Raw genomic sequence first — 22568 nt, 5'->3', positions numbered from 1 at the left:
GTGACATAGTGACCCCTTCCCAGTGACTAGGTATGGGGAGAGGATGTCTGAATCTGGCCACTAACACACCACATCGAGATCCATGTACACTTATCTATTGGTAGTTTGCTTAGTATCTGATATGCGTTGGTTTCATAAGGGGGGCGGTCGGTCACCGGCCTTGCAGGTGTCAGAGCTGCTTCCCCGCTGCAGGACCACCTGAGGGGGGGATATTCAGTGGGGCACTGCGCCTTGGCTGTCACAATCACAGCACACCCTTAACACTGCCTGAAGGTAACGTCTGTGGTGAGTACAAACCATGGGCCCCGGTTCAAAGTGCGGCTGAATGCGGGCGCAGCGTCCGGGACCCTCCATGGGGGGGTCCCGCTAGGGTCCCCCTTGTACACTGGCTGACAATCGCTTGAACTAGCACATTTGTTACGTTTTTGAGCAAACGGGAGACATTGCCAGTATAAATAATCACTAGCTCTGGCGCCATTGGAGGGGGTGGAGCTACCTCGGAGCGGGACCAGAGGCATTTTGGCACCTTCAGCCGCTTAATGCAGCCACAGACAGCACACACAGCACTTCCTGCCTTACAAGCCACGCTGGAACACTGGTACAGGGTGTAGCAATGGGGGAGAGCCGCTATTATATACTATCTGGGTCCTCTACAGGACAGACATTATTAGTGTTTACTGTGATATAGTTAGTTGTCAGCCTCACTGGGACTGTACAGCTAGGGGTGTACTGGTGTCCTTCTCTCTGTGTGTCTCCTCTCACATACAGTAAGGCAGGCTTGAGATATATTTACTGTCTGACTGTGTATGTGTATGTTATTGTGCTTACTGTGAAACATGGGTAAACGCAAGCTGTGCAGTGTATGTCACACTAGATTCTCTCCAGTATCATCTGATTCTGTTTCTTGTGAACAAAGCAGCCAATCTTCACAAATCAGTGAAGGTGCTGGAGGAGAGGGTCCAGAGCCCTCATGGCTAGGGTCTCTGAAAAATTTGATGTCTGATATGTCATCCCAGATCACTGCTAATGTTCAAAAAACTCAGCTACTCCAACAGGCTGTTGCAGATTTAGCTGCTAGGGCAGATGTTACACAGCCCTCCTCTCATGCAGGCCCACAAAAGCGTGGTTTGCCTGCTTTACTCTCTGATACAGATGAGGATATACAGGAGGATGGGGAGGACTTGGACTCCGTTAGTGGGGATACCGATTCTGCTCAGGATATTAAACCCCTAATTCTGGCTAGACGGGATGTGTTAATGCTCCCTCTAGAGGACACTGCGTCACAGCAGTCATTTTTCTTTACACAAAACAAGCCTAATGTCACTTTCCCCGATTCTGCAGAGTTAGATGACCTATTCAAGTTGGCCTGGAAAAATCCAGACAAAAAATTCCAAGTGTCCAAAAAGTATTTGCGCACTTTCCCATTTGCTCCTGAAGGTAGCAAATTTTGTGAGGAACCCCCCGGGGGTCCAAAAAGGCGGTGATGCCTGCCCCGGGCTCCTTTACCATAAAGGATCCTGGGTATAGGAAAATAGAAGCAACACTCAAGTCTATTTACATGGCAGCAGGTGTGTCGCAACGGCCGGTCATTGCGGGTTGCTGGATGACCCATGCCATTCATTCATGGGCCACTCACATTCAGGAGGGCCTCTCCAGGGCTATGCCCCTGGTCACTATGGTGACCCTCCTAAAGCAGATTCAAGACACTACACGCATCCTCTGGGATTCCCTCAAGGAAATGGGGAACATTAATGCTAGGAACTCTGCCATGGCAGTGTCGGCGTGCAGGGCCTTGTGGTTGCGTCAGTGGATAGCAGATGCTGAATCCAAACGCAGTGTAGAAGTCCTCCCCTTTTCAGGGGAATGGCTCTATGAGGTTGAATTGGATGCATGGATTTCCAAAGTTATGGCTGGGAAATCCATGCTTCTGCTCTCTGGGGCCCAGACGATGTTCCAGGTCCAGGGAGTCAATATGGTCCCTTACCTGGACGATCTTCTGATTAAAGCAAGATCCAGGGAGCTTTTGTTGCTCCATATCGACCACACTATCCAACTTCTGTCACGCCATGGGTGGATCCTCAACTTACAGAAGTCCCACCTGGAGCCGACTCAGCGGCTCCTGTTCCTGGGGATGTTGCTGGATACTGTGGCACAGAAGGTGTTTCTACCAGAGGACCTGGCAAAAACACTTCAGGAGATGGTCCGTCCGGTGCTCCGACCTACTCGAGTATCCATCCATCTTTGCATAAGATTGTTGGGAAAGTTGGTCACCTCATACAAGGCCATCCAATATGGGAGGTACCATTCCAGGACTTTTCAGCTGGATCTCCTGAGCAAATGGTCCGGATCACATCTTCAGATGCACCGGATGATACGGCTGTCGCCTCAGGCCAGGATTTCCCTCCTGTGGTGGCTGCAGTCCTCCAATCTCCTGGAAGGCCGGAGTTTCGGGATTCAGGATTGGATCCTCCTCACAACGGATGCGAGTCTGAGAGGATGGGGAGCTGTCACCCAAGGGGTGCAGTTCCAGGGCAGGTGGTCAGCCCACGAAGCCCTACTTCCGATCAACATTCTGGAACTTCAGGCGACATACAATGCTCTGCTTCAGGCCTCTCCTCTGCTCAAGGATCACATGATCCAAGTACAGTTGGACAACGCCACAGCAGTGGCGTACATCAATCGGCAAGGAGGAACAAAAAGCAGAGCCTGCATGCCAGAGGTGTCAAAAATACTCCTCTGGGCGGAAAGAAGTGCAAGAGCAATGTTGTCAATCTTCATTCCGGGTGTGGACAACTGGGAAGCGGACTTCCTGAGTCGTCACAATCTCCACCCGGGGGTGTGGGGTCTCCACCATCAGGTGTTCCAACAGATCATCCACCGGTGGGGCTAACTGTAGATAGACATGATGGCTTCTCGTCTCAACAAGAAGCTTCACTGGTATAGCTCCCGAACCAGGGACCCTCAGGCGAGGGCAGTAGATGCACTGACGTCGCCTTGGCCTTACCGGCTGGTCTGCCTATTTTCTCTGATTCCGTTGCTCCCAAGGGTGCTCAAGCGCATCAGAAATCAGGGAGTCCATGCAATTCTGATTGCCTTGGAGGGCGTGGTACGCGGATCTTCTGGACATGTCCGTCGAAGACCCTTGGCCTCTACCTCTCAGAAGAGATCTTCAACAAGGACCGTTCGTCTACCCGGACTTATGGCAACTTCGTTTGACGGCATGGAGGTTGAGCGGAACATCCTAACTCACAAGGGCCTTTCCAAAAGGTTTTCTGCAGCGGTGTACACTGTGTTCCACAGGGAATACATTGGGGTGTAGAGTTGGATCTTGATTTAGAGGCACCAACAGGCTAAAGCTTTGACTGTTTCCAGGATGCATTGCATGGCCTCCTCTAGCCCCGCCTCCGGACACTGGAGCTCAGTTTGTAAGTTGGTGCTTGCAGAGCAGGTCTCTTAACGGGGGGGGGGGGGGGGGGCTGCGCTAGGCAGCCCTGAAAAGAGCTTAATTTGAAGATTCTTCAAGGGCTGCATCACTTTTATGTCCTAGTGACATACTGTGCTGCGGCTCCAACAACCCCCCCAGCAGCGCTGCATACTCCCGCTGGCCGGGTTCTCGGGTACTTGCGGCGGAGGCGCTCCGGTTTCCAGGCACATGCCGTTGACGCTCTCCAGGATCGCGTGGCTGCTCGTTTGGGAGGTGGTAAGAGGATCCCCCAGGTGGGGAAATCGCGTTCTGGTTGCGGTCTTAGGAGACAGACCGCGGCGCTGGCGTGGACACTGTGGCCGTGCAGGGACCCCACTATATCCACCAGGGCAGGGAGCACAGGTCGGATTTCACAAAAATCCTTTTAACAAGGCTCCACAGTACCCGGTGGTGAGGACTAGCATAGGGGATAAGGTGCTTGACCTGTAGCCCCTCCCCCAGCTCCGGGAACCATCTACTGCTGGTCCTGCCCTGGAGCTGCTTCTCACTCTCCCTCACTCCCTGACAGATTTTGGCGCCATCTTTACACAAGTAGCTGCGGCTGATCTCTGGGACTGCAGGGCAATGTCTCCTCTGTAAATCCGCCTGCCTCATCAGCGCTGTGCATTTACAGTTACTTAAGTATTCTACATGTCATTTTAGACAGTGGTAGTTAAGAACAAGTGTACTTCTATCTGAATATTTAGTACAAGTATTCTGGGATATACATCTAGTATCTACTGTGCATTTATCTATCTATCTATCTATCTATCTATCTATCTATCTATCTATCTATCTATCTATCTATCTATCTATCTATCTATCTATCTATCTATCTATCACTGCCCAGTGCAGTGTTATTGTTTATATGAAACAACTTCTGCATTGTAACTGTGCCTGTAGCTGCTGTGTGGCTTTCCTTCTCGTGTATCACACTTATTGTTATCACTATAATCTGTACCCTAGGGGGCTAGATGCGTCAGGGTCTCTCTCTCTCTCTCTCTCTCTCTCTCTCTCTCTTTAGTTCTACACAGTATATACTGTTTTGTGTTTTTTATTGTGTACTACAGTCACCTCATACCGCTTTATTTCTCTTGTTTGTGTCCTGTATTTACTGTCTCACATAAATCAGGGGGTTATTTGCAGGTATTGTGTTTGTCTGGCTATATTGTACTGTTACGCTGTAAGGCTACATTCCCTATAATGTCTGCCACACAGGGCGGGAAATCCGCGGATGCTTCTGCATCATGCAGTGCTTGCACGAAGGATTTACCTGAGAGGAAAGTTTTAGTTTATGGTTTAGGTACTGGGTGCCATACCTCTCCCAGTCAGCTCACAGCACCTGTGGCCAATCAGGAACCACCTTGGGCAGTGTTCTTAAGTATGTTAAATACGCTTGCGACACATCTCACACCCCCTGTGGGGCCTCCTGTGCCATTGCAGCCACATATTGTCCCTGTGGTTAATCCGCCCCGAGCGGACACTCTGTCTACCAAGATACAACAATTAAATCAATCTTTGGTTAGACAAAAGTCTACCCCACGCCCCTCTGGGGTTAAGGGGTCATCTAAGTGGGCCGCTTCCTCACAATCCACTAATATTTTAGATAATTCTTATGATGAGGATGGGGAATATACTGATCCGTCAGACACTGATACAGTAGCTTCTGACGAGGAACCTACAACTCCGGTTTATGTTCCTGACCTAGTGGAGGCTATTAAGCTGATTCTACAAATTGATGATGAGGTAGATACCACTACTGCGTCTAAGAAACCTGATAAGTTCAAACATCAGAAGGTTACTAAAGTATTCTTACCACATTCTGACCATTTAATTGCCATACGTCAGGAATCCTCCTGGTCGTCTCCAGGAAAGAAATTCTCCCTGTCTAAAAAGATGCTATCTCGTTATCCTATCCCTGCGGAGTTGAGTAACAAGCGGGAAACTCCACCACAGGTGGACTCTCATGTCTCCTGTCTTGTGGTGTCATCTACTCTGCCTGTCACTACTGTCACCTTACTGAAGGAACTGATGGATAACTGTGTGGAGGGATGCCTGAAGTCTATTTACTCCCTTACCGGTGCTGTACATAGACCCACTATAGCAGCCTCCTGGGCCGCAAAAGGAATTGAAGCATGGGTTCAGGCATTAGAGGATAAGCTGCCTCAGAATATTTCTGACACTGCCAGACAATATCTGTCTCATATTACCACCGCCTCCCACTATATTCAGGAGGCGTCCTCTGAGGCAGGTTTAATGGCGGCCAAGGCGTCTACTACGTCTATACTGGCTCGCAGAATTCTGTGGTTGAGGTCCAGGAAGGTGGACCTAGAAGACCTTGGAGGTGCTCCCTTTTAAGGGAGACATCCTATTTGGGGAGGATCTGAATAAGATTGTGACTGACTTGGTGACTGCTAAGACTGCGTTTCTCCCAAGTACTAATCCTTCTGCACCGAAGGCAAAGATTACCACTTTGCATTCTCTGGAGGTCGAAAGGAACGAAAAGGGTCAGGCGTACCCGAGAAAGTCTCGTACTCCCAAAACCACTAAGCCTAAAACTAAACAATCCAGGGCCGCCCGTCAGCCTGCTTCCAAACAAGACAAACATGCTGCATGACAGGGCGGGCCTCCCCCTGGGGGATTCCAGGGTGGGAGGCCGACTTCTGCAGTTCGTCCAGGCCTGGTGCAGGAAGTTGTCTCTCACGGGTACGCAATCTCTTTCAAGAGACGTTCCCCTCGCCAGTTCTGTTCAACGGTTATCCCTTCGGATCCGTTGAAAGCGCAAGCTCTACAATTGGTTGTGCGATCCCTCCTGGACACGGGAGTGGTAGTGCTGGTACCTCTGTCCCAGAGAGGCAGGGGATACTATTCGACCCTGTTTCTAGTTCCGAAACCCAAGAATATACCTATTGCCATATCGCATCAGCAATATCTGCGGCTTGCTATTGGCAACCTACATTATCAATTCCAGGCTCTGCCATTTGGACTGGCCACGGCCCCTCGGATCTTCACCAAGGTCATGGCCATGATGACGGCCCTTTTCCACCGTCAGGGAATCGGGATCCTGCCGTATCTGGACGACATGTTGATCCTGGCGAACTCCCAAGATGTTCTCCTCAGTCATCTGGAACTGATGGTCCATTTCCTACAAGCCCACGGGTGGCTCATCAACTGGAAAAAGTCCTCGCTGGTCCATGCTCGGAGCATGGTGCACCTGGGGGCACTGCTAGACACAAGCAGCCAAAGACTGTTTCTGTCTCCAGAAAAAGTCCTGAAACTTCAGGACAGGATCAGATGTTTCCTTTCTTGGCCAAGAGTGTCGATATACTCAGCGATTCAAGTACTAGGCCTCATGGTGTCTGCTTTCGACATGGTAGAGTATGCTCAATTTCATTCCCGCCCTCTGCAGAGGTTAATCCTTTCCAAATGGGCCGGCCTGCCTCATTGGATCAGGTCTCAAGTGATCTCCTTGACTTTGGAGGTTTGTCTGTCACTGAGCTGGTGGCTACAGGACCAACGGTTGAGCAGGGGCTGACCCTTCTGGATTCCTAACTGGGTCCTACTAACTACAGATGCCAGTCTGCGGGGTTGGGGAGCTCTGCTAGAGCAACACTCTCTCCAGGGTCGGTGGACCAAGGAGGAATCTCTCCTCCCGATAAACATTCTGGAATTGCGGGCAGCGTTCAATGCTTTGAATCTTGCCCTGCCTCTGGTACAGAACAGGCCTGTTCAAGTGCAATCAGACAATGCCACCACGGTGGCATACATAAATCATCAAGGCAGCAAGGCAATGATGGAAGTGTCAAAAATCCTTCGCTGGGCGGAAAGCCATCTGCCAGCAATATCAGCAGTGTTCATTCCTGGAGTCCTCAGGACATGCACGCCGGAGAGTGGAGTCTTCATCCGGAAGTCTTTCAATTCCTAGTGGACAAGTGGGGCCTACCGGATGTAGACCTGATGGCGTCTGGACAAAATTACAGGGTTCCGGTCTTCGGATCAAGGACAAGGGATCCTCAAGCAGCATTCGTGGACGCACTGGCCATTCCATGGAACTTTCAGCTGTCAAACATGTTCCCTCCAGTGTCACTCCTGCACAGGGTACTACAGAAGTTCAAGCAAGAAGGAGGAACACTACTTCTAATTGCTCCAGCGTGGCCCAGACGGCATTGGTTCTCAGACCTGCAGGGTCTATCGATCGTCCTCTTCTACTTCCTCAACACCCAGCTCGTTCAGGGCCCTTGTGTCTATCTGGACCTGGCTTTGACGGAGTGGCTCTTGAAGCTTCACTCCTGAGGGCCAAAGGATTCTCCAAGGCGGTTATACAAACTATGCTGAAGGCCCGTAAACCGGCTTCTGCACGGATTTATTATAGGGTCTGGAATTCTTGCTTCAACTGGTGTGCTGCTAAGAATTACGACGCATACAATTTTCAGAATTTCCAGACTTTTGGCTTTTCTGCAGCAAGGCCTGGACTTAGGCCTTCGTTTGGCCTTCCTCAAGGTTCATATTTCTGCCTTGTCGCTGTGGTTTCAGAGAAAAATTGCATCTATTCCTGACGTTCATACATTCACTCAAGACGTTTTATGGATTCAGCCACCCTATGTCCCTCCTCTGGCTCCATGGGATCTGTCTGTTGTCTTGAATGCCCTACAAGAGTCTCCATTTGAACCTCTTGAGTCTGTGGAAATATATTATGCTTAAGGTCGTGTTTCTCATGGCTACTGCCTCTGCTAGGAGGGTGTCGGACTTAGGAGCTTTGTCCTGTCATCTGCCCTTTCGGATTTTTCACTGTGACTGGGCAGTTCTCCGAACTCGCCCTGGTTATTTGCCTAAGGTGGTGTCATCTTTTCACCTTAACCAACAGATCGTGGTTCCAGCTTTTTATCTCTTCTGGTTTGTCCTCCAAATAGCGGTCTTTGGATGTGGTACGGGCTCTCCGTATTTATGTGGAGAGGACTGCCTCTCTCCGGAGGTCCGATACTCTTTTTGTTTTTCACAAACATGGCTGGCCTGCGAAAAAGCAAAACCATGGCCAGATGGATTTAGAATGGTGATTGCACAAGCATATGCACAGGCTGGTCTTCCAGCTCCTGCTGCTATCAAAGCCCATTCTACTCTGTCTGTTGGACCTTCTTGGGCGGCCCGCCGAGGCGCGTCTGCTGAACAATTGTGCAAGGCGGCTACGTGGTCCTCAGTGAACATGTTCATTAGGTTCTATGCCTTTGATACTTACACCTCCCAGGATGCTTCCTTTAGACGCCAGGTTCTTGTGCCCGCTATGGTGCGTTCCCTCCCATGAGGAACTGCTTTAGGACATCCTGATGTATTCCCTGTGGAACACAGTGTACCCCGCTGCAGAAAAGGAGATTTATGGTAGACTTACCATAGTTAAATCTCTTTCTGCGAGGTGCACTGGGTTCCACAGGGTGCCCACCCTGACGCACTTGGCTTCTTTGGGTTTGTATGGCATTAGCCGCCTTGTCTCTTCTCCTGTCGTGAGAATGTGGTTCTGTGTGACTAACATCTGCCTTTTCTTTTACCTGCTACTGCATTGGACTTGTTAACGAAACTGAGCGCCAGTGTCCGGAGGCGGGGTTATAGAGGAGGCCATGCAGTGCATCCTGGGAACAGTCAAAGCTTTAGCCTGTTGGTGCCTCTGGGTCAAGATCCAACTCTACACCCCAATGTATTCCCTGTGGAACCCAGTGTACCTTGCAGAAAAAGATTTAACTATGGTAAGTCTACCATAAATCTCCTTATTGATACCATGGTTCAGGCCAGGAAGCCTTTGACATCAAAACACTATCATCATGTCTGCAGAAGATATGTTTGTTGGTGCGAGGAACGCATGTATCCGCCTGCGGAGTTCCACTTGGGAGGTTTCTTAGGTTTCTTGCAGGTTAGTGTGGATAAAGGGATAAAGGCTTCCGTCTGGGTTCCATTAAGGTCCAGATTTTAGCTCTCTCCATTCTCTTCCAGAAGAAATTGGCAGTGTTGCCAGAAGTTCAGACCTTCTTGCAAGGGGTAATCCACATACAACCTCCTTTTGTGCTGCCTACGGCACCCTGGGATTTGAATGTGGTGTTGGAATTTCTACAGTCCTCCTGGTTTGAACCTCTGATGACGGTAGAAGACAAGTACCTCACGTCGAAGACGGAGATGTTACTGGCCCTGGCTTCTGCTCGACGTATCTCAGAATTGGGGGCCTTATTGTGTAAAAGTCTTTACTTGGTCTTTTCTGAGGACAGAGCGGAGCTCAGTACTAGGCAGCAGTTCCTGCCGAAGGTTGTCTCCATGTTTCACCTGAATCAACCTATTGTGGTTCCGTCTAGTTCTGATACTTCTGCTCTTCCGAAGGCATTGGATGCTGTGCGAGCCTTGAAAATCTATGTCAAGCAAACAGCTCAGAAAGACGGATTCCTTGTTCGTGCTCTATGATGCGCAGAAAAAAGGTTGTCCTGCTTCGAAGCAGTCCATTGCTCGTTGAATTAGGCGTACTATCCAACAGGCCTATGTGTTGGCAGCCTTACCTGTTCCTAAGTCTCTGAAGGCCCTCTCTAAAAGATCAGTGGGCTCTTCCTGGGCGGCTGCCCGTGGAGTCTCGGCCTTGCAACTATGCCGAGCTGCTACTTGGTCAGGAAAGAACACCTTTGTGAAGTTCTACAAGTTTGATACCCTGGTCAAAGAGGATACCCAGTTTGGGCAGGTGGTGCTGCAGCAGTCTCCGCGCATTCCCGCCTGTTCCGGAAGCTTTGGGACGTCCCCATCGTACTAGATTCCCCCAATATCCTTTATGGATGCTAGCGAAAATAGGATTTTAATTTCCTTACCGGTAAATCCTTTTCTCGTAGTCCATAAGGGATATTGGGTGCAGCCTCAGTGCATTGGCTTTTGTGCAGGTTCTCTTTTCTGTGGTTACCTGTTCAGCTGTTGTTACCAGCCGTTGCTGGTCATTGTATGTTAGTGATATGCTGGTTTATAAATCACACCACTCTTTGTTGTCATGTTTCCTTCTCTCATATGTCCTTTCTCCTTCGGGCACATTTTTACCTATAACTGTCTGTGGGAGGGGGCATAGAGGGGAGGAGCCAGCACCCTCAGTGAAGAAATTTAAAGTGCACTGGCTCCTTTGGACCCCGTCTATACCCCATCGTACTAGATTCCCCCAATATCCCTTAAGAACTACGAGAAAAGGATTTACCCGGTAATTAAAATCCTATTTTATCATTTAGTCTCTACCTGGCATTGCTGAGACTAGTAAGTAAACAAGAGTGTGAGAGCTACAAACTGCTTAATCATGTCTTACTGTATTGAGTCTGTCATCGTCTTCTCTGTTTCTAGGCCAGTGTAAAGGATGTTAAAGATGCTTTAGGAAAACAGTGGTCTCAACTCTCCGATAAGAAACGTTTAAAATGGATCCACAAAGCACTGGAACAGCGCAAGCTGTATGAGGTACATTCGGTGTACAATATGTTGGGACGGGTTGTCTTGGGCATGCCCTTCTGCAACATCATTACTGTGGGAGTTTTTTCCAAGCTCTCTTTAATGCTTTTTATCCTTTCTATTACATCACTGTTCATTTTCTCATTACCTCTAGCTGAAACACAAAACTGCTATCTGAATATGATTGTAATGTATAAAACATGTCAGATGTGTGTCGTATTCAAGGGAGATTAATGGTATTTTTGTAGTTATGTTAAATTCTCGTAGTGATTGCCATGGGTACAGGGAGCTTTGGGCACTTTAAATGTACAGGCAGATAGCTGAAGCTCTGCCCCCTCTAAACCCCATTGGCTGCTTGGAAACTTCAATTTTGTCTAACAAAGCCCCAAATGACAGGCCAGGACACAGAAGAAGAGAGAGCGAAAAAAACATTGTTATCGAACAAGAACTGCAGCCTAACAAGGATAACAGGAAAGATAACAATGAACATAATCATAAGATATCCAGCCAATAGACTATGAGAAAATGCTATTTTCTGGATATCACAGGGAAGTCCCAAAGATGTTTGAAAGGGAGGATATAATCATGTGTCCAAAACAGGTATCTTTGGATCACCTGGCTCCCGCTCAGGACTCTTCTACTAATCTGGTAGAATGAACCCTCATATTCTCCAGAACGCATTGGGTATGGTATCCTGGCAGTCAGAATACCGACGCCAGAATGCCGGTAGTGGGGCGAGCGCTAGAAAGCAACTTGCGGGCTCGCTGCGCTTGCCACAGGTTCTATTCCCACTCTATGGGTATGGTGGATACCCACGTGTGGGAATAGCCCTTGTGCAGCTGCCGGCATTCTGGCAGCGCATCCTGACAGCCGTATTCTGACCGCTGGATGGTAACTACATCCCCTCCAGAACGGTTAGTCCTGCCCAAAAGTAAGACTGTCACATTACTAAAGTAATCCGATGGGCAATCGTTTGTTGAAAGGTTGGCTGGCTCTCTGTGAGCATCATGAAGAACCAACAGGTCATCCATCCTACGCAACTCCTGGATTCTCAATGTATGAAATTATGCTGACGCAGATGGAATTTAGAGACTTCTTTAGGCTTAAATAAAGGTTTGGTGTTATGAACAGCCCTGACTAAATGAGGAAAGGCGGCCCTCAAGCAAGAGAACACTCAGCTATCTCCTCTGCTAAGAGAGTTTCAGAGCAAACAGGTCAGGAACTTTACCACCAGCACTCCATTAAATCCAATGGCATGGAAGCTATGGGCGCCAGATTGAGATCCATAGGAGCTTTTTGGGGGATATATGAAGACTGCACATACAGAACTCCCAGTACAAAAAAAATAAAGAAGTCTGCACTTCAGGTAAGAGAATCAGTTTTCACAGAAAGAAAACCAAGAATTCTGGGACCCCTTCCAGACTTTTCTGCAAAAACAGTAGCAACCAGTTTTAGCAAAAAAAAAAAAGCTGTAGGGAAAACCCTTTGTTTCAGGCTGACCGATGTAAAAGAGTGTTCTCATGAGTCTGATAGCTCTGAAATGTCCCAGATCGTCTTGCCACTCAGATCTTCTAAGCATGAGAGGGCCCAGAGTAAAACCTGCCTCTAAGATCTCTCGTTCATCACCAGAATTAATCCCATCTGGTTGTAATGGCATGGTTATTGAGGCCATAAACCTTAAAGCTATGTGACTTTCAGACAGTGTGGAGCAGGCCATGCTCAAGGCTCGAAAACCTGTTTCAGCCAAGAATTACCACACAGCTTGGAATTATTAGTTTGAACCAGTATACCAGACTGAAGCCTCAAGGAACTAACTGTGTAAACCAGAAATGCTTGTTCCCTTGTTATAGAGCAGATGTGCTCCACATTGTGGTCCCTTGTCATCATACGATTTCCCCATTGTTTCACTTGCTGTTTTAAAAAACCTCTTCATGGAGGTACCATTTCTTGGAGTGAAGGGTTTATCTGCTGAAGAATTCTGTATCCTCAATTTACCCCCCAGGGATAAAACCTGCTACAATGGTTGGAATGTTTTGCTCCACCCAATGCATTATCTTGCTGGTCTCTAATGACCGTGCACTCATGGTGCCGCCTTGGTGATTTATATGAGCCGTTGCTAGGAGGGGCCATCAAGATACAGCCTGTCAAGAACTGGAGTCTATGGACCAGAGCATTGAAACCCTTTCTGGACTTCAGCAAATTTTTTGGGATCTTTTGGAAGTCCAAAGACCTTTCAAATGGGAATAAAGAGTGATAACACCCTCAGCCATGTAGGCTGGCATCTGTCCCATGAATTTCCTTGGGAACTGAGCAGTGAGAAATGCTTCTTAGTGTTCAAGGACATTTTGCAAGCTGAGTGAGATCCAAGATAGTCTTTGATAAAGACTTGCAGGTGAGTGTCGTCACTGGTCCTGTCCTCCACCCCTAGACAGGGCATAAGGCACTTTGCAGTGCCCTCTAAACCAGACCAAATTTCTGGCCACTTTCCCTCCTCCATGCCGAGCCGTGGGAGACCTCCCTTTCCCAGAAATAGAGAAAAAGAGGGGAAACTAAATGATACAACAGCTGCAGAACCCAGTAGGATGTGTGTTTGCCAGGGATAGGGAAGTTCTGCACCCCAATACACATCACTATTCTTTACGTGCTGATGAGGAAGCAGGCAGGTAGAAGGTAGAGAGGGAACTTGAGTTTTTCCTCCTGTAAAATTTAAAGTGTGTAAATTCCCTGCACCCCAAGCTATATCCCATGGTAATTCACTGGCAATAAAATACAATACTAACAAGTACAGGACGCTATGTACAAGCCAAGAGATTAGTCGCCTGAAAACGTCACTGCCTGCTAGAGTTCAAATATATACAATTTGTGGTTCAATTGTTTACAAAGGCACATTGTGTGTTTGCATGCTGGGTTGTCTACTGACTTATTATCCAAACTCCTACAGAACGTGATACGAGACTACATTCAGAAACATCCAGGGTTGAACATTTCTGAAGAGGTCAGCACCCGCCCCACCCTAACCAAGGCAGAGCGCCAACTCAAAGATAAATTTGATGGAAGGCCAACTAAACCCCCTCCGTAAGTCATGGTGCTCCCACTCCATTAATATTAAGTACTAGCTGAATACCCGTGCTTCGCTACGGAATGAGGATGGTAAATTAGAATTATAGTTGTTTGTTAATTTACGTTGGTTGGAGATCTAGTATATAGGCATATCTTGCTTCTCTGACCCACTTTGTGCAGTGGCCGGACCCCTTTTTGGTCCCCCAAGGGACCCTGCTGTTCCCACTATACAACTCTGTCTGTGGCTTCCTGCTGCCTCCATTCCCCTCCTCACAACATGTCTGCCCCTGTGAAATTATCGATTTTATTTCGTTTTTTATATAGCGCAGCACATTATGCATCTCTTGATATACTTTTTGCTGCTGTGGAACCCTGCTACTTCCACTATATAACTCTCAGTGTGTGGGTATGTGCTACCTCCATTCCCCTCCTCATATCATGTCACTGCCCCTGTCACATTCAGCCCTGTCCTGCCTGACATATTATGCATCTCCTGATATAGTGTGTGCTGCTGGGGACCCTGCTCCTCCAAGTATATAACTTTCAGTGTGTGGCTTCCTGCTACCTCCATTCCCCTCCTCACATCATGTGACTACCACTGTCACATGCAGCCCTGTCGTCACAGACATGACATATGCATGTCCTGATATAACCTGTGCTGCTGGGCCACCCCTAGGTATGCTAGGGGTGTGTTACCCCCACAGTCTTTGTTACCAGATTGTAAGTCATATGTGTACCAAGTTTGGTGTAAATTGGTCCAGGCATTCTAGAGTTATGCTGTCTCCTGATATACTCTGTGATGCTGTGCCACCCCTAGGGGTGCTAGGAGTGTCTTACCCCCACAGTGTTTGTTTCCATATTGTAAGTCATATGGGACTGATGTGAATGGCCAATTCTCTGTAAAGCGCTGCGGAATATGTGTGCGCTATATAAATAACTGGTAATAAAATAAATAAATAAATGTACACCAATTTTTGTGTACATTGCTCCAGCCATTCCGGAGTTATGCTGTCTCCTGATAAACTCTGTGCTGCTGTTACCCCCACAGTGTTTGTCCCCGATTGTAAGTCATATGTGTAAATACACGTTTGGTGTAAATTGCTGCAGGCATTCTGGAATTATGCTGGAAAATACATATAGACATACGTAAATACACACACCCACACACACCCATTTTTGTCGATTACCGTGAATGCACAGTGACATTTGTAAAACCGGTTCTTAGCAAGCACTTGGGACCTTAGGTTGTAGGCCTTGTGGTTTCAAAGATTTCGTGATGGGTCAATCAGTCAGTCAATCTCCTTTTCTCTGACGTCCTAGTGGATGCTGGGAACTCCGTAAGGACCATGGGGAATAGCGGGCTCCGCAGGAGACTGGGCACTCTAAAAGAGAGATTAGGTACTATCTGGTGTGCACTGGCTCCTCCCTCTATGCCCCTCCTCCAGACCTCAGTTAGAATCTGTGCCCGGCCCGAGCTGGTTGCACACTAGGGGCTCTCCTGAGCTCCTAGTAAAGAAAGTATTTGTTAGGTTTTTTATTTTCAGTGAGATCTGCTGGCAACAGACTCACTGCTACGAGGGACTAAGGGGAGAAGAAGCGAACCTACCTGCTTGCAGCTAGCTTGGGCTTCTTAGGCTACTGGACACCATTAGCTCCAGAGGGATCGAACACAGGCCCAGCCTCGGTCGTCTGGTCCCGGAGCCGCGCCGCCGTCCCCCTTACAGAGCCAGAAGCAAGAAGAACGTCCTGGAAATCGGCAGCTGAAGACTTCGGTCTTCATTAAGGTAGCGCACAGCACGGCAGCTGTGCGCCATTGCTCCCTATGCACACCACATACTCCGGTCACTGATGGGTGCAGGGCGCTGGGGGGGGTGCCCTGGGCTGCAATTAGAGTACCTTAACTTTGGCAAACAACACATAATATAGCCTAATAAGCTATATATGTGTAAAAATCCCCTGCCATAATACAATTATAAAAGCGGGAGAAGTCCGCCGAAAAAGGGGCGGGGCTATCTCCCTCAGCACACTGGCGCCATTTTCTCTTCACAGTGCAGCTGGAAGACAGCTCCCCAGGCTCTCCCCTGCAGTTTCCAGGCTCAAAGGGTTAAAAAGAGAGGGGGGGGCACTAAATTTAGGCGCAAACTGTATATAAAAAAGCAGCTATAGGGATAAATCACTTTCTATTAGTGTAAATCCCTGATTAAATAGCGCTGTGGTGTGTGCTGGCATACTCTCTCTCTGTCTCCCCAAAGGACTTTGTGGGGTCCTGTCCTCAGTCAGAGCATTCCCTGTGTGTGTGCGGTGTGTCGGTACGGCTGTGTCGACTTGTTTGATGAGGAGGCTTATGTGGAGGCGGAGCAGGTGCCGATAAATGTGATGTCACCCCCTGCGGGGCCGACACCAGAGTGGGTGGATATGTGGAAGGTATTAACCGACAGTGTCAACTCCTTACATAAAAGGCTGGATGACGTAACAGCCATGGGACAGCCGGCTTCTCAGCCCGCGCCTGCCCAGGCGTCTCAAAGGCCATCAGGGGCTCAAAAACGCCCGCTACCTCAGATGGCAGACACAGATGTCGACACTGAGTCTGACTCCAGTGTCGACGAGGTTGAGACATATACAAAATCCACTAGGGGCATCCGTTGCATGATTTCGGCAATGAAAAATGTGTTCCACATTTCTGACATTAACCCAAGTACCACTAAAAAGGGGTTTTATGTTTGGGGAGAAAAAGCAGCCAGTGTTTTGTTCCCCCATCAGATGCATTGAATGAAGTGTGTGAAGTAGCGTGGGTTTCCCCCGATAAGAAACTGGTAATTTCTAAAAAGTTACTGATGGCGTACCCTTTCCCGCCAGAGGATAGGTCACGTTGGGAGATATCCTCTAGGGTGGATAAGGCGCTCACACGTTTGTCAAAAAAGGTGGCACTGCCGTCTCAGGATACGGCCACCTTGAAGGAGCCTGCTGATAGAAAGCAGGAGGAAATCCTGAAGTCTGTATATACACACTCAGGTACTATACTGTGACCTGCAATTGCCTCAGCATGGAGGTGTAGTGCTGCTGCAGCGTGGTCTGATACCCTGTCAGATAATAGTGTTACCCTCGACAGGGATACTATTTTGCTAACCATAGAGCATATTAAAGACGTCGTCTTATATATGAGGGATGCACAGAGGGATATTTGCCGGCTGGCATCCAGAATTAATGCAATGTCCATTTCTGCCAGGAGGGTATTATGGACCCGGCAGTGGACAGGTGATGCTGATTCTAAAAGGCACATGGAGATTCTGCCTTATAAGGGTGAGGAATTGTTTGGGGATGGTCTCTCGGACCTCGTATCCACAGCAACAGCTGGGAAGTCAAAATTTTTACCTCAGGTTCCCTCACAGCCTAAGAAAGCACCGTATTATCAGGTACAGTCCTTTCGGCCTCAGAAAAGCAAGCGGGTCAAAGGCGCTTCCTTTCTGCCAGAGGCAAGGGAAGAAGGAAAAAGGCTGCACCACACAGCCAGTTCCCAGGATCAAAAATCTTCCCCCGCTTCCTCTAAGTCCACCGCATGACGCTGGGGCTCCACAGGCTGAGCCAGGAGCGGTGGGGGCGCGTCTCCGGAACTTCAGTGACCAGTGGGCTCGCTCACAGATGGATCCCTGGGTTCTGCAAGTAGTATCACAGGGATACAAGCTGGAGTTCGAGGCGACTCCCCCTCGCCGTTACCTCAAATCAGCCTTGCCTGCTGCCCTCAGAGAAAGGGAGGTAGTACTGGCGGCAATTCACAAGCTGTATCTTCAGCAGGTGATAATCAAGGTACCCCTCCTTCAACAGGGACGGGGTTACTATTCCACAAGGTTGTGGTACCGAAACCAGACGGTTCGGTGAGACCCATTCTAAATTTAAAATCCTTGAACATTTATATAAAAAAGTTCAAGTTCAAAGTACCTCAAGGTTGTGGTACAGGACTGTCATTACCAATTCCAGACGTTGCCGTCTGGTCTGTCCACGGCACCGTGGGTATTTACCAAGGTAATGGCCGAAATGATGATGCTCCTCCGAAAGAAGGGAGTCATGATTATTCCGTACTTGGACGATCTCCTTATAAAGGCGAGGTCCAAAGAGCAGTTGCTAGTCGGCGTGGCACTATCTCAGGAAGTGCTGCATCAGCACGGCTGGATTCTGAATATCCCAAAGTCGCAGCTGATTCCTGCGACGCGTCTGCTGTTCTTGGGCATGATTCTGAACACAGAACAGAAGAAGATATTTCTCCCGGAGGAGAAGGCCCAGGAATTATCATCTCTGGTCAGGGACCTCCTGAAACCAAAGCAGGTGTTGGTGCACCACTGCACGCGAGTCCTGAGAAAGATGGTAGCTTCTTACGAAGCAAGTCCCTTCGGCAGATTCCATGCAAGGATCTTCCAGTGGGATCTGTTGGACAAGTGGTCCGGATCGCATCTCCAGATGCATCGTTTAATCACCCTGTCCCCGAGGGCCAGGATGTCTCTGCTGTGGTGGCTGCAGAGTGCTCATCTGCTCGAAGGCCGCAGATTCGGCATACAGGACTGGGTCCTGGTGACCACGGATGCAAGCCTCCGAGGTTGGGGGGCAGTCACCCAGGGAAGAAACTTCCAAGGACAATGGTCAAGTCAGGAAACTTCCCTACACATAAATATTCTGGAACTAAGGGACATTTACAACGCCCTGAGTCAAGCAGAACCCCTGCTTCAAAAACAACCGGTTCTGATTCAGTCAGACAACATCACAGCGGTCGCCCATGTAAACCACCAGGGCGGCACAAGAAGCAGGGTGGCAATGGCAGAAGCCACAAGGAATCTTTGATGGCGGAGAATCACGTGATAGCACTGTCAGCAGTGTTCATTCCGGGAGTGGACAACTGGGAAGCAGACTTCCTCAGCAGGCACGACCTCCACCCGGGAGAGTGGGGACTTCATCCAGAAGTCTTCCAGCTGATTGTGAACCGTTGGGAACGGCCACAGGTGGACATGATGGCGTCCCGCCTCAACAAAAAGCTAAAAAGATATTGCGCCAGGTCAAGGGACCCTCAGGCGATAGCTGTGGACGCTCTAGTGACACCGTGGGTGTACCAGTCGGTGTATGTGTTCCCTCCTCTTCCTCTCGTACCCAAGGTACTGAGAATAATCAGAAGGAGAGGAGTAAGAACTATACTCATTGTTCCGGATTGGCCAAGAAGAGCTTGGTACCCAGAACTTCAAGAAATGATCTCAGGACCCTTGGCCTCTGCCGCTTAGACAGGACCTGCTACTGCAGGGGCCCTGTCTGTTCCAAGACTTACCGCGGCTGCGTTTGACGGCATGGCGGTTGAACACCGGATCCTAAAGGAAAAGGGCATTCCGGAGGAAGTCATTCCTACGCTGATTAAAGCTAGGAAGGATGTGACCGCAAAACATTATCACCGCATATGGCGGAAATATGTTGCTTGGTGTGAGGCCTGGAAGGCCCCAACGGAGGAATTTCAGCTGGGTCGATTTCTGCACTTCCTACAGTCAGGGGTGACTATGGGCCTCAAATTGGGTTCCATTAAGGTCCAGATTTTGTCTGTCGATTTTCTTCCAAAAAGAACTGGCTTCACTGCCTGAAGTTCAGACTTTTGTTAAAGGAGTGCTGCATATTCAGCCCCCTTTTGTGCCTCCAGTGGCACCTTGGGATCTCAACGTGGTGTTGGATTTCCTAAAGTCGCATTGGTTGAGCCACTTAAGACCGTGGAGCAAAAATATCTCACGCGGAAAGTGGTCATGCTGTTGGCCTTGGCTTCGGCCAGGCGTGTATCAGAATTGGCGGCTTTGTCATGTAAAAGCCCTTATCTGATTTTTCATATGGATAGGGCGGAATTGAGGACTCGTTCCCAATTTCTTCCTAAGGTGGTATCAGCGTTTCATTTGAACCAACCTATTGTGGTGCCTGCGGCTACTCGGGACTTGGAGGATTCCAAGTTGCTGGACGTAGTCAGGGCCCTGAAAATCTATGTTTCCAGGATGGCTAGAGTCAGGAAAACTGACTCGCTATTTATCCTGTATGCACCCAACAAGCTGGGTGCTCCTGCTTCAAAGCAGACTATTGCTCGCTGGATCTATAGCACGATTCAACTTGCACATTCTGTGGCTGGACTGCCGGATCCTAAATCAGTAAAAGCCCATTCCTCGAGGAAGGTGGGCTCTTCTTGGGCGGCTGCCCGAGGGGTCTCTGCTTTACAGCTTTGCCGAGCTGCTACTTGGTCGGGTTCAAACACATTTGCAAAATTCTACAAGTTTGATACCCTGGCTGAGGAGGACCTTGAGTTTGCCCATTCGGTGCTGCAGAGTCATCCGCACTCTCCCGCCCGTTTGGGAGCTTTGGTATAATCCCCATGGTCCTTACGGAGTTCCCAGCATCCACTAGGACGTCAGAGAAAATAAGAATTTACTCACCGGTAATTCTATTTCTCGTAGTCCGTAGTGGATGCTGGGCGCCCATCCCAAGTGCGGATTGTCTGCAATACTTGTATATAGTTATTGCCTAACTAAAGGGTTATTGTTATGAGCCATCTTTTCGTGAGGCTCAGTTGTTATTCATACTGTTAACTGGGTATAGTATCACGAGTTGTACGGTGTGATTGGTGTGGCTGGTATGAGTCTTACCCAGGATTCCAAATCCTTTCCTTATTGTGTCAGCTCTTCCGGGCACAGTTTCCCTAACTGAGGTCTGGAGGAGGGGCATAGAGGGAGGAGCCAGTGCACACCAGATAGTACCTAATCTTTCTTTTAGAGTGCCCAGTCTCCTGCGGAGCCCGCTATTCCCCATGGTCCTTACGGAGTTCCCAGCATCCACTACGGACTACGAGAAATAGAATTACCGGTGAGTAAATTCTTCTTTTTTGCCAGAGATAGACAGACAGACACAGACAGACATAATAGCAAAGTGGCCAGCACTCCAACAAACATGAGTATTTAGCGCCCGGTGCCCTCACAAACCAAGTGCAGGTATATAGAAGTTGTAGAAGTGCGGCACTCAGAGCATTGTAGACAATGGTAAATAAACGGCCATGACCCGTATGAAGTAAATCATACGGGTCATGGCCGTTTATTTACCATTGTCTACAATGCTCTGAGTGCCGCACTTCTACTATATATATATATATATATATATATATATATATATATATATATATATATATATATATGTTGACTTTTATGTAGTTTGATACCAAATGTTGAAATCCAGATATAATCAGTCAATAAAAGGTGAAAAAATAATTCCATACTGGCTATTTGCTCCTGTATAGAATACCAGCCAGTGTGAAGGAACTTTTTTTTTTTTTTAAATGACCTTTTGTACAAGAAACAGTTGTAATCCATAGTGCAGGTATGTCCAAAGTCCAGCCCGGTGGCCAATTGCGGCCCGTGCTCACATTTTCTCCGGCCCGCAGCCCACTGGAGGATCCAGCAGGGGGTGATAACGGCGATCGTACCCCCGTAACACACAGTGCCAGCACCAGCAGACCCTGCTGATGCTGTAGGCAGCCGTGCAGCTTAGGGCAGAGTACAGGCTGAGGGTAAGCTGCACCGCACTCAGTGCCGGGCTACTAAGCTAGCAGAGCAGCAGCAGCATTATCCCATAACTCCTCCTCCCCAGGCAGCTAGTGCATGGAACTTCTGGGCTCCGCCTCCCTTCACATGGCAGCATCCAGGGTGACACGGCAGGTTCCGCAGTCCCTCTTTAGGGAGGTGAGGTAACTGCCCCCGGCCACCCCCGTTTGAAGAAGCTGGCTTTAAAACGATATCAGCGCATCGGCTATCCCTCTGTTCCCTAATCTGCTTTACCCGGCCGGCTCCACTTGCTGCCCCTGCAAGCAGAGATCGCAGCGCTGCCGCTTGCCAAGGAACCTCTCTTCATGGAGAAACAGCATCCAGCCACTAGCCACAATCAGCGCCATAAAAAGTATGGCATCATGATATAAAAATACATTTGTATTGTAAGGGGAATGGGGAGGGGGGGGGTTAAGCATAAAATGTATATAACGGGAGGGGGTGGTAAGAAATAGGCACCAAGCATATACTGCAGGCATGGAGGTGATTATAATGTGTATCTGGCAGCACTGCTGGGGGCATATAATGTGTGTCTGGCACTGGGGGCATTTGTGTATCTGGCAGCACTGCTGGGGGCATAAAATGTGTATCTGCCAGCACTGTGGGGGCATTTGTGTATCTTGCAGCACTGCTGGGGGCATATAGTGTGCATCTGGCACTAGGGGCATTTGTGTATCTGCCAGTACTGTGGGGGCATTTGTGTATCTGGCAGCACTGCTGGGGGCATATAATGTGTATCTGGCAGCACTGCCAGGGGCATTTATGTATCTGGTTGGCCCCCCACACATTTTCACCTCTCCAAATCTGGCCCTCTTTGCAAAAAGTTTGGACACCCCTACCATAGTGTAACTGGTGTCATATTGGTTGGCTGCCATAGAACAATCAGACTTCTGGTTGGCTGCTATACTGATAATCTTTTACATATGGCTGTTTGTTGTGTGGACATTCCCTTTTCCATTGTTCTATCCCAAATGTCATAGTGTTAGGCAGCTCTCTGAGTAAAAGAC

General features: G+C 48.8%; 1 protein-coding gene across 9 annotated transcripts in view; it reads left to right on the top strand.

The window, feature by feature from the left end:
* Nucleotides 1-22568, top strand: part of LOC135055637 (nucleolar transcription factor 1-B-like) — a 54644-nt gene that overhangs the window by 13250 nt on the left and 18826 nt on the right. For all 9 annotated transcript variants that reach the window (XM_063959927.1, XM_063959924.1, XM_063959925.1 and 6 more), the window contains exons 8-9: nt 10805-10915; nt 13848-13981. In XM_063959927.1, coding sequence (XP_063815997.1) covers nt 10805-10915; nt 13848-13981 — 245 coding nt within the window. The remainder of the gene's footprint in view (nt 1-10804; nt 10916-13847; nt 13982-22568) is intronic.

The sequence above is a fragment of the Pseudophryne corroboree genome, chromosome 3, assembly GCF_028390025.1.
Source record: "Pseudophryne corroboree isolate aPseCor3 chromosome 3, aPseCor3.hap2, whole genome shotgun sequence".
Classification (NCBI taxonomy): Eukaryota; Metazoa; Chordata; class Amphibia; order Anura; family Myobatrachidae; genus Pseudophryne; species Pseudophryne corroboree.
The sequence above is the reverse complement of the archived record's forward strand: the minus strand, read 5'-3'. Positions and strand labels throughout refer to the sequence as shown.